This window comes from Culex pipiens, chromosome 3, assembly GCF_016801865.2.
Source record: "Culex pipiens pallens isolate TS chromosome 3, TS_CPP_V2, whole genome shotgun sequence".
In the NCBI taxonomy this organism is placed as follows: Eukaryota; Metazoa; Arthropoda; class Insecta; order Diptera; family Culicidae; genus Culex; species Culex pipiens.
In genome coordinates, this window is record NC_068939.1 from 178,844,888 (window position 1) to 178,858,460 (window position 13,573).

Here is a 13,573-nt window from a genome sequence, read left to right on the forward strand (position 1 = left end):
AGAGTATTTTTGGGGTTTTTTGAAAGCTCGACAGTAAAAATAAGAAAACGATTTTATCATCTAACACAATTTCTGCGCAGCTGCAAATCGAGGGGAAGATCCCTTAGGCTCTTTTTTTTAATTTCCAAAAATGGCATTTTGGGCGCCCTGGGGCTTCCTGAGGGGGCGCAGCACAAATCGGCAACTTGGCAAATTTGCAAAATGCAAAGTTTCTCTTGGGCCCTGCTGAGGGCGCCAAATTGTTTAAGGAGGGCGACATTTTTTTATTGAGAACTTGTTAGTCGACGACTAACCCACGGCTACGTCACGACTGTCATCCACATATAAAGCAAGTGAATCAAAATCGAACCAAGATCGAACCACACTGAACAAAAATGACCCTTTTAAATCAAGTGTTCTACCCTTGATCTGACCCTGCTATACAGTGCACTTAAAAACCAATCGCAAAACACTTGAATTTTGGGCAACAAAATTAGCTGTCAATTCAATAGCAAAACACTTGAATTTGACGTGTTGTGTCACATGAAATACTATTTTCAGTGCAAGTTTTTGGCGCGTGGCTTTTGAAAATGTCCTATACACTGAAAATACGCCACCCTTTTTTTCCAAGTGCCCAAACACTTGAATGATTCAATTAATCCGCATCTTAGATCTAATTTGTTTGTGTTTAAATTTCAATCCAATCCCTTATTAAATTCAAGTGTTTTGGCGATTGACTTTTTGGTATTTTTTGACACCTTATTTTCATTTGGGTGGCTCAAACTTTTCAAGTGTTTTGCTCATGAATTTGCCCCACTGTGCTGAACTATTCAAAGTGATGAGCAAAACACTTGAAATTGATCTTGTTTTGATTTGAAATCCAGTTTCGCGAGAGCTTCGTCGGAATTTGCTTCGTTTCCTCATTTGAAAGTTTTGGAGGTCCGGTGTGTTCGTTTTTCACAGACCGCTTGAGTTCGCTGCCGCCATGTTCCAGTCCAGAAAAATGGCTTTGTGGTTTGTGACCGCGAAGATGAGCATCGCCACAAGGCTGTGTCCTCGGGCTCGGGCTCCATATGGCCAGCGGAAGGGCTTGGTCTCCCGGGCAGTTGCCAACTTTGATGATAAAGTTCCTTTCCGGACCTATTTGGTGAGTGGGGAGAGATTTTTTTTTTGGGTTTTGGTTTGATTTTTGGATGTACATATTTTGTATGATTCACAGGAAGGATGCGAAAGAGCTGCAGATGCCGTACCAGGTAGGCGGTGCTAGTGAGAAGCAAGATTTGGATGCATTCAACTCAGGGGCCATGATATGCGTATCTCCGCCGGCACCGGTGCTTCACTCGCCGACGCTGAGAAACATCCCAGGAAGCAGTGGTGGCGAACAAACCGATCCCGACCAGGAAGAAAAAAATAACAATTTTTTTACACGCCAGGTTGATAGAAAATAAAAGAAGCCAAAACATTTCATTGCGCAACATCTTCTTTAATTAAAAACAAATCGAAATCCATTTCTATTACATGCAAACATGCATTGATTATAGAAAGAAAAGCCATTTAAAACCAATAAATATAATACAGTATTTCATGTGACACAACACGTCAAATTCAAGTGTTTTGCTATTGAATTGACAGCTAATTTTGTTGCCCAAAATTCAAGTGTTTTGCGATTGGTTTTTAAGTGCACTGTATAGCAGGGTCAGATCAAGGGTAGAACACTTGATTTAAAAGGGTCATTTTTGTTCAGTGTAAGGCTTTTTAGGCTCAGTGGAAACAATATAATTTAACCCAAAAATGACGAACTTCTCGTCATAGTGTGCTGATGCAAACAATGATCGAGCTCGAGCTGTCACAGCCCTGCGAAATATGTTGGCTGACATATCGGGCGGTCAGTCAAAAAAACTAGCTAAAAGTCGCCTGACAAAAAACTTTTGCTAGAAAGAGATAGGAAACCTGATGCAAACAAACCTCCAGCTGTAATGTAAACATACTTTGAATGTGTTGGTAAATTTCTGACTAGAAAGCCTTATGCGCATCGGACTTAAAATACAGTAAAAAAATTTTTTCTTTTTTATATTTTATCTAAGGGGGGAACAGCATTTATTTCCGTCAAGCACCTAATGTTGGCATATCAGCGCTGTTGTGTTCAGTGACAGCTAGTTTAGTGAAATTTAGTAAGTATTCTAAAAGCGCAATTCATTTTAAACCAACGGTAAGGAAGAATCATTCTAATTTCATTTTATTTAAAGGAAACTGAAGCTATTCAGTTTTTTAGTTTAGTTTAGTGTGTTGTGTTGTTTACTTGAATCGTCAAGTAGAACTTTGTTTTATTGATCTAATTAAAAAGTAAAATGTGGAAAAATTTACGTAATACACTCAACCCCCGGTGGTTGGTCACTTTTTCGTTTGACACTTTTTTAGTTTGGTTGGTCAAAGTTAAACTTAAAGTGACGAACTGTCACTTTTTACACTGCGCTCACGCACACTATCAAAACAAACGTTTGATAGTGTGAGTGAACTCCGTGTAAAAGGGGTGTCAAACTAAAAAGTGACCCCGTTCGTTTGACAACAGTTGGTGTCAAACCATCGGGGTTTGAGTGTAATTATAATTATCTCGCAAATATCTATATGCAAAAGATAGAGAAAACTAACAAAAAAAATATTTGGAGAGCAAAATTTATGTATTTATTTCATACGACCTTTTCAATAACCACACGCAAACAATATTGACAGCGCCTCTGGCGGGGACTTCAGGAAACTGTATGCGTGTCAGATCCCTGGACTAACCTCGACTAACCTACAGCTCAGCCCTGGGGAAGCATGAACTTTGGGGTCCCCAGAAGGACGTTCACTTTGATTTTTTTTCAAAAATATGTTTTTTTCTCCAAAGTTTGTATGGAGAATTAGTGCGGTTCGGTTCTCCTACAGATTTCATGCAAGAGCGACGAACCACCCTCATTCTCCATACGAACTTTGGAGAAATTTCATTCAAACCTGTCTAAATACTTTTGAAAAATTTAAAGTGCACGTGTTTCGAGGGATCCCAAAGTTTATGCTTCCCCTCGTTTTGAGGCCCCTCGAGTGAAGCCTGCATTTTTGACAATTTGTGTAGGTCTATGTTATCCGATGATTTGGTTTTCCCGAAGTGTGTTCGTGGCCTTGTTATTCACGACAGAAACCCTATTCTTAAAATTTTAGAAGAACGTAAACGAGCCAATTTAAAGAATTTCAGCTCTTTTAAACTTTTAAAGATGAGCTAAAGTTAGCCATAACCCAAAAGTAATGCATCTTATCAATAATTTTAAATAAGAAATTTTTATAAAGATTGTTGAGTTATAGCCATTATTAACTCATCTTTTGAGTCCAACAACTTTGCAGAAGACAGAAAATCGAGAAAATTCTTCCCTATGAATGATGTAAAAAAACGATTTATATATTTTTTCGTTGTTTAACTTTTTAGTTTAGTGAGTTGAGCTCATTTAAAATATTACATTGATTATAAAATTTTAGCTTAAAATCTAAAAAAAACATGTCTCTTAAAATATCTTGCGACCAGTTCGACAGCAGTTTACACAAAAATCGTCATTTAGCGAAATTATTGTGTCACAATGTATTAAAAGTGATTTTTCAAGTTTAAACAAATTTAAAATAAACAGGCCAGTAGGTTGTCAATGAAAATGGCAACTTACAAAATCTTCGAATATTTTACAAAATAATTAAACTTGTACGATGAGATTACTTATTATCAGCTGATTTACGCAGTTTTCTTTCAAATAAAATTAAAACACGCAAGATCATAACATTTTATACACATATTTACTACTGCTTACATTAAGGTGATTATCTTTGTTTTCTACAAAATTAAGTTATAAATGTTAAGTAATATTCTACAATCTAACAAACTAAAAAGAACAACTTATATTCGTTAAGTCCCTGTATTAAATTACATTTTCATAAAGTTTCAACCGTACTCCTCTAATCATCACTCTCACTAACGCTTCTCGTTTCCAGCGAGTCCGTACAGATGGTAAGTTCGGGCGATTCGGGCGAGCCGCCAACCAGCATGCGTCCACCGGCCATCATTTGCTGTTGTTGTGGCATCCCACCGGACGACGATGGAGACGCTTGGTCACCGCTGTTGATGTTGCTGTGTGGTCCGGCAGCTTGTGGTGGGACAACTCCGTTGGCAATTTGTCGCTGCCGTATCAGTGCCAACCGCTGCTGGGTTATCTCCAGGTGGTGCTTGCGCCACTTTATCCGCCGATTTTGGAACCATACCTTTACCTGAAATTCGATATTATTGTAAATAATTGTTACAAATTGGTCGACTTTTGTAGCAACGAACCTGTGCCTCCGTTAGTTGGAGGGTGTGGGCCAGGTAGAGTCGCTCGGGTCCGACCATGTACTGTTGGCGTTCGAATTCCGCTTCCAGGCGTTCCAGTTGTTCCGGGGTGAAAATGGTCCGCACGCGTTTACTCTTCAGAGCAGATGACGCCGAGAGGGAAGATTTTTTGCCAAGATCTGCAAACAAATGGAGAATGAATTAGATTTGAGGCTGATGGAGACGCGTGGTCCTAGGTAGACATATTTGCGAATTGTCGCTCTTACCTTTGTACTTTTCTCGATTATGATTCTGCGCGTGATGATGGGCAGCCATCGCCAGGTGATGATGGTGGTGGTGATGATGATGGTTGAATTGGTGGTGATGATGGTTGGGCAGATGCGATTGTTGCTGCTGCTGCTGCTGTTGTGGAGATTGTGGATGAGCATGGTCTGTGGGAGAAATCATACCTTTATTGAACAATTCAATGCAAACATATTTTACAAATTTGACATAATATTAACGTTATCACACTACTTTGGCAATATAATTATTATCGTCGCCATTATGTATCAGAAAATAAACCTTAAAATTGATTTGCAGTTTACAAAATTTGTTACTCTTTGAAAATTTTTGCAAAAATTATCGATAAATCGCTTTAACTCGTTGTACCTACAAACAATCTCCATACTAATATGCATCACATTGTTTGTGATTGTCTGCTCTACAACTTCGTAGAACATAATTTTAAAATTAAACATTGTGTTCTAAATGAAAGAAATTACCGATCTGAGTTATTGGAAATACGAAAAGAACATTAAATTACCCTTCTGACACGGTCATGGTTTTTACAGTTGAGTAACGAGAAATGACAGAGGTATCAACTAATTTTGTATTTTTTTATGTAGATTTTTTTTGTAATTTTGACTACGCCAAATTGGGTGCAACATTTTACACAAAAGCATCTTTGACACCAGATTTCCCGTTCACCATTGCAGGCTGCTAATGATTGAAAAACACATTCTTTCGAATATTCAAAAATGAAAGGGATCGTATCGCCTTTCAGTCATAAAATTTTGAAAGCGGACCTCGGATTTGTGATCAGGGACAAAAGTTACACCTTAGGTCATTTTTTTTAGCCAATCGAAGAGAGCTCCAGGCAACCCTTTCTGTTTTCGTGTGAGTTGGTATAGAATGCATTTATATCGTAGTCCGGGATATAAACAAATACCTCATACTCATTTTTACGTAAAACATTTCTGAAGCTTTTCTTCAAAAAGGCTTAATTTTATTTTTTTTGACGTTTTGATGTAATAAAAATTGGTTTATAGAATCCTTAAAAATATCCAGATTTATCGAAACATAGGCCCATAAAGTAAAATCATCGCGTTTTTATAAATTTTTGGATTTATAATTTTTTGTATGGACTTTGTACGAATTTGAACTGACCTGGTCAAAAACCTATTTTAAAAAAACGCAATTTTCACCGACAGAATATTTTTATTTATACAGATTATTATTCAGGCCGGTAAAACACAACTTTCTACGTATAATTCTCCGATGGGATATCTCGGTTTTCTTCAGCCACTCCGTATTACTTTTTGAAGAATCAAATTGGTTGAAAATTGTTTTTTCACGTTTGTAGGTAAATAAACATTTGCTTTTGATTTGCAGCAAATTGCGTTGGAAGTTTCATCTTTAAACCCTAATACACTCACTATCAAACAATTGTTTGGTGGTATGTGTGAGCTCCGTGTAATGAGGGTGTAAAACTAAAAAGTGACCCCGTTTGTTTGCCAACAATTGGAGTCAAACCATCAGGGTTTGAGTGTACAAAATTTCCAAGCATGTCTTAATGCACAGTGTTCGGAATGGCAAAATTAAGTGGAATAAATTGATACAGTGAAACCTCTTTTTACGCGGTGCGTAACGTTTTTCTAATTTGTAGATTTCTCTGGAACGACGCAACTTTTTCGCAATCTTTTAAAAGCAATTTGTAGGTTTTGTGCAGATCTTCAAAACGCTTTTTGAAGGTTTCAAAAATATTGTATGGTTGTAGAGCGTAAAAAGAGAAATAAAAAGCGTAACGCCACCGCGTGAAAAGAGGTTTCTCTGTGATTCATTTATTTGGCGTCCTAGCCAAATGGTGTCTTTGGAAGAGATGTTGACTTGATAAGGGTTATCTTTTGAAGTTATTGACATACAGCAACCTTCTAGAGTGTCAACTAAAATCTAACTTTGTTGGATGACGTTTTAGGGCTTTGGTGTCTTCGGGAAAGTTTTAGAGGAGCAAATATCATGAAAGTTTGAAGACGCCAAATTTCTAGCTCTTGATCTACTCGAGATATACGCCATTTTTCAAAAATGGTGATATCTCAAAAGGTTAGCATTTCGACGCTGTCGTGCTATCTTGTCGCACTCGCCATTTCGACGTTCCGAGAAAAACGCGTTTTAATGTTAAACAAAAACGAGAGCACGCAATGTAAACAATAACAAACACGTTTTGTTTGGTTGACCATTCTGTGGATTGTCCCGAAGTTTGGTTGAATTTGGTTGCCGAAGTCCCGATCTATAATGTTTACGGTAGTCGAGCTTGTACGTGCGTCAAACGCGTTCTGATCTGAAATCCCTTTGGCCAGTTGTCGCACTTACATCAATTTTCAGAGTGTGTCAAGATAGCACTCAAGATTGAAACTTCTTTCAAATGAAAAGTGACAACAATGCACGGAGTTTTTTCGGTTTTTATTGAATATCTCAGGATTGAAATCGAATTTTGGGGATCTGTGAAGGTCAAAAGGTGAGGCATTGTGTGCTACACAAAATGGCGTTCTTAACTCAATTTGGCCCAAAATGCACGTGCGACAAGTTAACACGACAGCGACGATGTTCTTTACATTGGCCGGCGGCTTTTAACAGTACTTATTATTTATTAAATAAATTGTAGTTTATGCAACAAGTTGCAAAAAGATGATTTTTTCAGCAAGAGTTGGATAAATACGACGAGTGCTGAAAAAATCAAGTTTTGCAACGAGTTCCATACAACATTTTTTGCAGTTCCGAGAAACACCCATTGAGTGAAATTTTAAGTCAAATTTTCATGTATTTTGTCAATAAATCGTTTAAATCAAAAAAGTATTGAAAAGTGTTACTTTTCAAAACAAGTGCTGAAAAGTTCAACTTTTCAGCACCCATTTCAGTGCTGAAAAGTAGAACTTTTCAGCATTTATTTTGAAAAGTGTTGCTATTCGATTCTGTTATTTTTGGTACAGAAAAGTAGGCTATTTCGTCGCTCAAGAATGACAGGAAAAGTAAGTAGTTTCACGACGGAATTGCAAAAAATAAGTTTTCAAGTGTTTTCACGCATCTCTATTTATGTTAAATCATTTTTTTCAGGCAGAAATCACGGTGTGGCTAATGCAAAGTACTATGTATAAACCGAGAAAATCCATCAAATATTTTTACGAAAAACAGAAAATTTTGTGTCGGTGAAAGCGAGGTAATCAGCAAATACGTGTTTTTCCATACTAGAGGAGGCGCGTGGTAATCCAACAAAGAAACTATTCAAATTAACGGATCCACTTCCAAAGCAATTCAGTTTAACTTATTTAGCACCAATTGAACATCAAATTTTAAAGATGATGCCAATCTTCAAATTATGTTTATGCCATTAGACTGCAAACACGAACAATTTTTTTTTTCTCTTTTTTTAAGACGTTTTATCGAAATTAAATTTGGTAACATGGGAAATGCAGTTGAAAATCACAGGTAATTTATTTTACTTTTGTAAAAATTTAACTTACCATTCAACCGATTATGGTGTGGGTGGTGCATCGGCACACCTCCCGCCGCGTTCACCCCTCCTCCCCCACCACCACCGCCCGTCGGATGATGCTGATGAAACTGGTGAGGACTCGCGGCAAAGCCTGACCCGGCAGCGGCCACGTGCATGTGGTGCAACGTTTGCAGCGCCGCCAAGCTGCTGTTGCTCGTTGGCTGCTGTGACGCGGGATGGTGGTGCGCGTTGACCGACTCCAACGGACTTCCGTCGGATATTGATTCCGCATCTCGGACGGTGATTCTGGGCTGAAATGCCGACTGGCGGCTCTCGGCGTGGTTCAGCGAGAGATTCATCACATCGTTCAAGCTGTGACCGTCCTGCTGCTGTTGCTTTTTCTTCAGCCCTAAAATGGCCGCTATGGTGAACGATTTCCCGATCCCGTCGGCATCCAGTGGGGTGGTGCTGGGCGTATGGTTTCGACTCCTCGCCAGGATGTCTTCTTCGCACTCCTCTTCGCTTGGCTCGTCTTCTTCTTCGTCGTCGTCATCGATGATGTCGATGTTATCATCTTCGCCGTCACTTCCACTTCCGTTGGTATCGATTAGCGGGGAGTGCGTTTCCAAGCTGGCTCCACTCATCAGTTCATGGCTCTTATCATTCTCTTCATTCATCGAACTGGCGTTGATGGTGTTGTTGTTGGTGTTGATGTTGTTATTGTTGTTCAGGATGTGCTGATGCTGGTCCAGCGCGGCTGCTGCGGCCGCCGCCGCCGCTGCTGCCGTGGCATGCGAGTTGTGTAAGTTGAGAAAATGTGTCAAAGGATTCGTGTGGTATTTCGCTGGCTGATGGTGAATCATTGCTAATTTACTCTCGCTCTCTATCTCTCCAGCTGGGATAACTTTCTCCGATAATGAAGCCCACTTATCGAGCTAGGACAACTTAATTATGGAAAACTATTCCGTCGCCTTCGTCTCCGTCTCCCAGGAAAAGCTCCCCGTTTTCCCAACTGAGAGGGTCAGCTTAAGCAGAATTTACACTCAACTTGGGGCGGGATGCTGAAAACTTTTCCTTTCTCCACGCACACACACACACACCCTCATCAAGTGTGCTTCATTGGAACGAAGAAATTTGGTCCTGAAATGGGGAGACGCAAAAAGAGAGAGAGAGAGAGAGAGAGAGAGAAAAAAAAGACGCAAATTAGCTACCCCACAGGGCAAATTGTATTGTCAAAGTGTGGAAAGTTGCGCTGAATTAAAAGTGAAGTGAATAAAAAAAGAAAAGTCTGCTTCTGCCGGAGACAAATTAAGCTAAATTGAGACGCTGAACATATTAAATTTGTTAAAGTGAAACGAATCAGTTTGCACGACGGCGAAGACTCTATTAAAGCAAGCGAAGCTTTGAGTTAGTATCAAGAATGGAGAACAAAATAAGTGAAATACAGTGCGTCTCCGTTAGTAGAAGAATATAAGGAAATGGTAAGATTAAATCTTAAATTACATTTGCTCACGAGACCGTAACGAAAGATGAATACACAAAAGATGAATCAAGCTGCATTAAACTTGATACTTTCAACTGATAATTTTAACATTGCTTGATGCTCTTTGCAGAAAAACGGGTTCGTTTCTTAAATCTCGAGAAGTCTCCGAAAAAAAAGGTTTTGTTTTAGTTGCCATGTTATTTTTTTCAAAACTTCATCAAATTTAGTACTTTGAGCTTGTGACCCTAAATTAAACCCTACCTAAAATTGTATTTTGTTGTTGTGAGTTTTTCATATAACTGATCTCAAAAATATTAGTTTTGAAAATAATGAAATTTAAGCAACAAATATCTAGAGTTTTTTTTTTAAAGTCCTATAAACTATTGTCTTTCATATGTTTATAGGACCTATTCAAAAACTCTAGATATGTTTTAAATAAATTTGAGACAAAACTATTTATAGGTTAAACAAATAATCATATTCTTCAAGCACCTACCAGAAGGAAGCCATAGAGCTGTGCAGATTATGACTAACAGCCCAAGAGATACAATTTCAAAGTTATGAATGCATAAATTCTTATTATATCCTCTCATAAGCCACAATTGAAACAGATATCAGGTGCTAGTAACCGATCCTACACCGGTGCTCCGCAGGTGGTTTATTTAATTTCATTGTGCTAATGGGACGCTTTTGTTTCCCTGCTGGATATTTAAACTAAGCCGTATAGGATGTCGAGTCGACCTGTTAACCGCAATTTACCGCTCGTTCATGCTGAGTAGCAAGTGCAACGCACTACCACTGCATGGAAAGGTGTCCGGTTTCAAATTGGCCCGTTTAGAATGGGTTCATAATGTGGTTTGAGCTGATTTGGGGAAAAGGAAGCAACAGCTGAAACCCTACATCAGATTGACACGTAAAATAAGACGTTTAGGCACCTGATTTGTGTTGTTTTTGGAATTCAAAGCTTGTAAGTTTACTGTTTTACGTATCGGATCATATGTCAATCAGAGAAGGAAGTTATTTTTTAATTTGTATGATAGTTGAAAGCAAACCCCTCACATCACAATTGTCTGTTCTACAACAAAAAAACATAATTTTAAAATGAAAACATTTGTTCTGAATGAGAGGATTAGACTTCGAAAAGTACATTCAATTTCTTATATTTTTTTACTTGCATCTAATTTAACGTAAAAGTTTTTGCCAAATAACAAACAAATAATCTCTATTTCAAGCTGCGAATTATAAAAAAAATAAAATTAGAGGGATCATACCACTCCTCCGTCACAAGATATCGAAAAATGGCAACTGCTGTTTGAGTTGACGGAGTCATAAATTTATTTTGCGAGGTATTTTCAAAATAAGGAAAGTGCATTTTAAAAAATTATATTGCAATACATTTTTTACCAATACTTAAAGCCGTTGCAAATATTTTTTAAAGTTTATGTCCCCCTCCCCTTAAGAGTCGGGCCGAAAATTCAGGGAGCAAAAAAATAATATTTTAAAAAACTTCAAAATTTTAATTGAAATAGAAGTTTAATCAATTGAAAACATTTTTTCCGTTTATAATCATATTAAGCATGCTTAAACTCGTGAGCAATTCTCTACGAAATAGGTCTTTTTTCTTCAATTTTTTTTTTTGTATTTTTTAATCCGGCTGAAATTTTTTTGGAGCCTTCGGTATGCCCAAAGAAGCCATTTTGCATCATTAGTTTGTCCACATAATTTTCCATACAAATTTGGCAGCTGTCCATACAAAAATGATATGTGAAAATTAAAAAATCTGTATCTTTTGAAGGAATTTTTTGATCGATTTGGTGTCTTCGGCAAAGTTGTAGGTAAGGGCTAGGGGATAAGGACTACTCTGAAAAAATTTGTTTTTGGTGGTTTTAATTTCACTTTTTGTCACTAAAGCTTGATTTGCAAAAAAACACATGTTTTTTAATTTTCTGATATGTTTCCAATTTCCGTTATGATCTCAACTTTCCAGAAATTTCCGGAACGGGCAAAAAATCTTTGACCGAGTTATGAATTTTTGAATCAATGCTGATTTTTTTTTCAAAAAATCGAAATATTGTTTGCAAAAAAAATCAACTTCATTTTTCGATGTAAAATCAAATTTTCAATCTAAAAGGACTTTAGTGAAATTTTGATGAAGTGCATGATAAAGTTTCAAAGTTTATGTCGCCCCCCCCCCCCCTTCCTTCAAAATTGGTCCAAAAAATCAGGGGGCAAAAAAAATATTTTTTTCAAAAAACTTAAAATTTTTAATGAAAATAAAAGTCAAATCAACTGAAAACAATCTAAAATGCATTTTTCTGCATTGATAGTCTAATCATATTTAGCATGTTTGGGCTGGATTTTAAATATTTGGAATTTTTATGAAATTCCAATGTCCCGCAAAAACTTTATTTTTGACAAAAAAAAAAAAAATTTCGTCAATACTTAGATATTTTTGTAACTAATGATTGCAAAACAACTGAACAGGTGTATAATGCATTTTTAAACCCCCCCCCCCCCCCCCCCAGCCCTCGACTTTGGTCAGAGTTGAGGGACATAACCTTCAAAAAATATTTGCATTTCAAAAAAAATGCAACATTTCAAAAGGGCGTAATATTGAATGTTTTTTTTTACTTAACAATATTCTCACATTTGACATTGATCCGACACATTTAACTCCACCTTTTGGCATGGAAATTGAACTTTTTGCTCCATTTGTTGACGAAGTTGACGTTTGATTACTAGACGAATTAAAAATTTCAATCCAAATTTAAATAAGAAATTGAAGCAAAGCATACCATAAAGTGCTGGAGACATGACCTTAGCAATACTTCTGCCAATGTGTTAATAAAATATCAAGCAAATGATTTTTGACTTGTTGTATTTTTTGTGTAAAGTTTTGGATAGTTTACAATTTATTACACAATGTTTGTTGACCAAATGTACACATTTTAATATCATGCAAAATATTTATGAAATCTCTGAGATTTTCTCAGTTACAAAAATTATTAATTTCTTTTAATTTGAAAATCAGCTGATTTTTTTTAAATTAAAGCTATTTTTTCTCACAGGTAGTTTTTGAAAATATATGCTTTATTTGCTCTTAATGTTAAAGGCTTTCAATTTTCAACGCAACATTACAAAAAAATAATTTTAAATATTAAAATTAAGACAAAAAAGCAAAGAAAAACAGGAAAAAGGATAATTTTTGTAAGCTTACTGACATTTTGTACAATGTCAAGTGGATTGAAATGATTTTTAACGATTTAATATATAACAGTAAAATAACAAAAAATACCAGCAAAAGCTTTCAGAATTCCACTCAGATTTAGCTCATATTGAATGCATTATAATGAACCAAATTGAATCATCATGTTTAATTACCTTTATTATTCAAACCGCACCACAACCGCTCTCCGCACTTAATCCTTTTAATCCAGTTTGGTTTTTCGGTAAATCACGTTTTCAAATCCAACTCAGCACCACCAAAATTTCATTACTCATTTCAAGTACTCACACACGCACTTAATTAACGCACTATCGCCGGGATCGGGCGTTGCGTGCTTTAACACTCAAACGCTCGGGTAGTCATTTGACCCCTATTTTTTTTCTTAACAATCTCATAACTTTTGATAGAATTGACCAAATTGGATGCTTCCGGTTGCAAAAGATCAAGATTTGTCTATATTTTGAACTGACAGATGGGGGACAAATATGGTCCACTTTTACCGGAGATATTCCGGATTCCGTTGGGGTACCTCGGCCCTCCTATTTAGGGTTTTTGTCAATATAACAAAAACCATTGCACAGAACAATGCCGGAAATGGTGCAAAACTTCAAGGCATCATTCTAATACATCATCCGACAAAAATAATTGACATGGTTAGGTCCTACGGGGCACCGGAACCGGTTCCATTTGGGCACCAATCGACATCAGCTCAGTGAACCGTTTCTGGTTGGAACCTGTTCCGGTGCCCGAAGGTCTTGACCATGTCATATATCTATGCAGGATTATGTATTTGAA

The 13,573-nt window shown here is 37.1% G+C and overlaps 2 protein-coding genes across 2 annotated transcripts; one reads left to right on the top strand and one right to left on the bottom strand.

Moving 5' to 3' along the window:
• Positions 1 to 590: 590 nt before the first annotated feature.
• Positions 591 to 1,723, top strand: LOC120432406 (uncharacterized). Its single transcript, XM_039597609.2, has 2 exons — positions 591 to 1,126; positions 1,199 to 1,723. The coding sequence occupies exons 1-2, from the start codon at positions 1,053 to 1,055 to the stop codon at positions 1,425 to 1,427; spliced, it is 303 nt and encodes a 100-aa protein (XP_039453543.1). The 5' UTR covers positions 591 to 1,052; the 3' UTR covers positions 1,428 to 1,723.
• A 2,050-nt stretch (positions 1,724 to 3,773) lies between these two features.
• LOC120432404 (homeobox protein goosecoid-like) lies at positions 3,774 to 13,132 on the bottom strand. Its single transcript, XM_039597607.2, has 5 exons — positions 12,934 to 13,132; positions 8,098 to 9,209; positions 4,585 to 4,749; positions 4,322 to 4,497; positions 3,774 to 4,260 (listed from the first exon to the last, which is right to left on the bottom strand). The coding sequence occupies exons 2-5, from the start codon at positions 8,930 to 8,932 to the stop codon at positions 3,952 to 3,954; spliced, it is 1,485 nt and encodes a 494-aa protein (XP_039453541.1). The 5' UTR covers positions 8,933 to 9,209; positions 12,934 to 13,132; the 3' UTR covers positions 3,774 to 3,951.
• Positions 13,133 to 13,573: the final 441 nt, after the last annotated feature.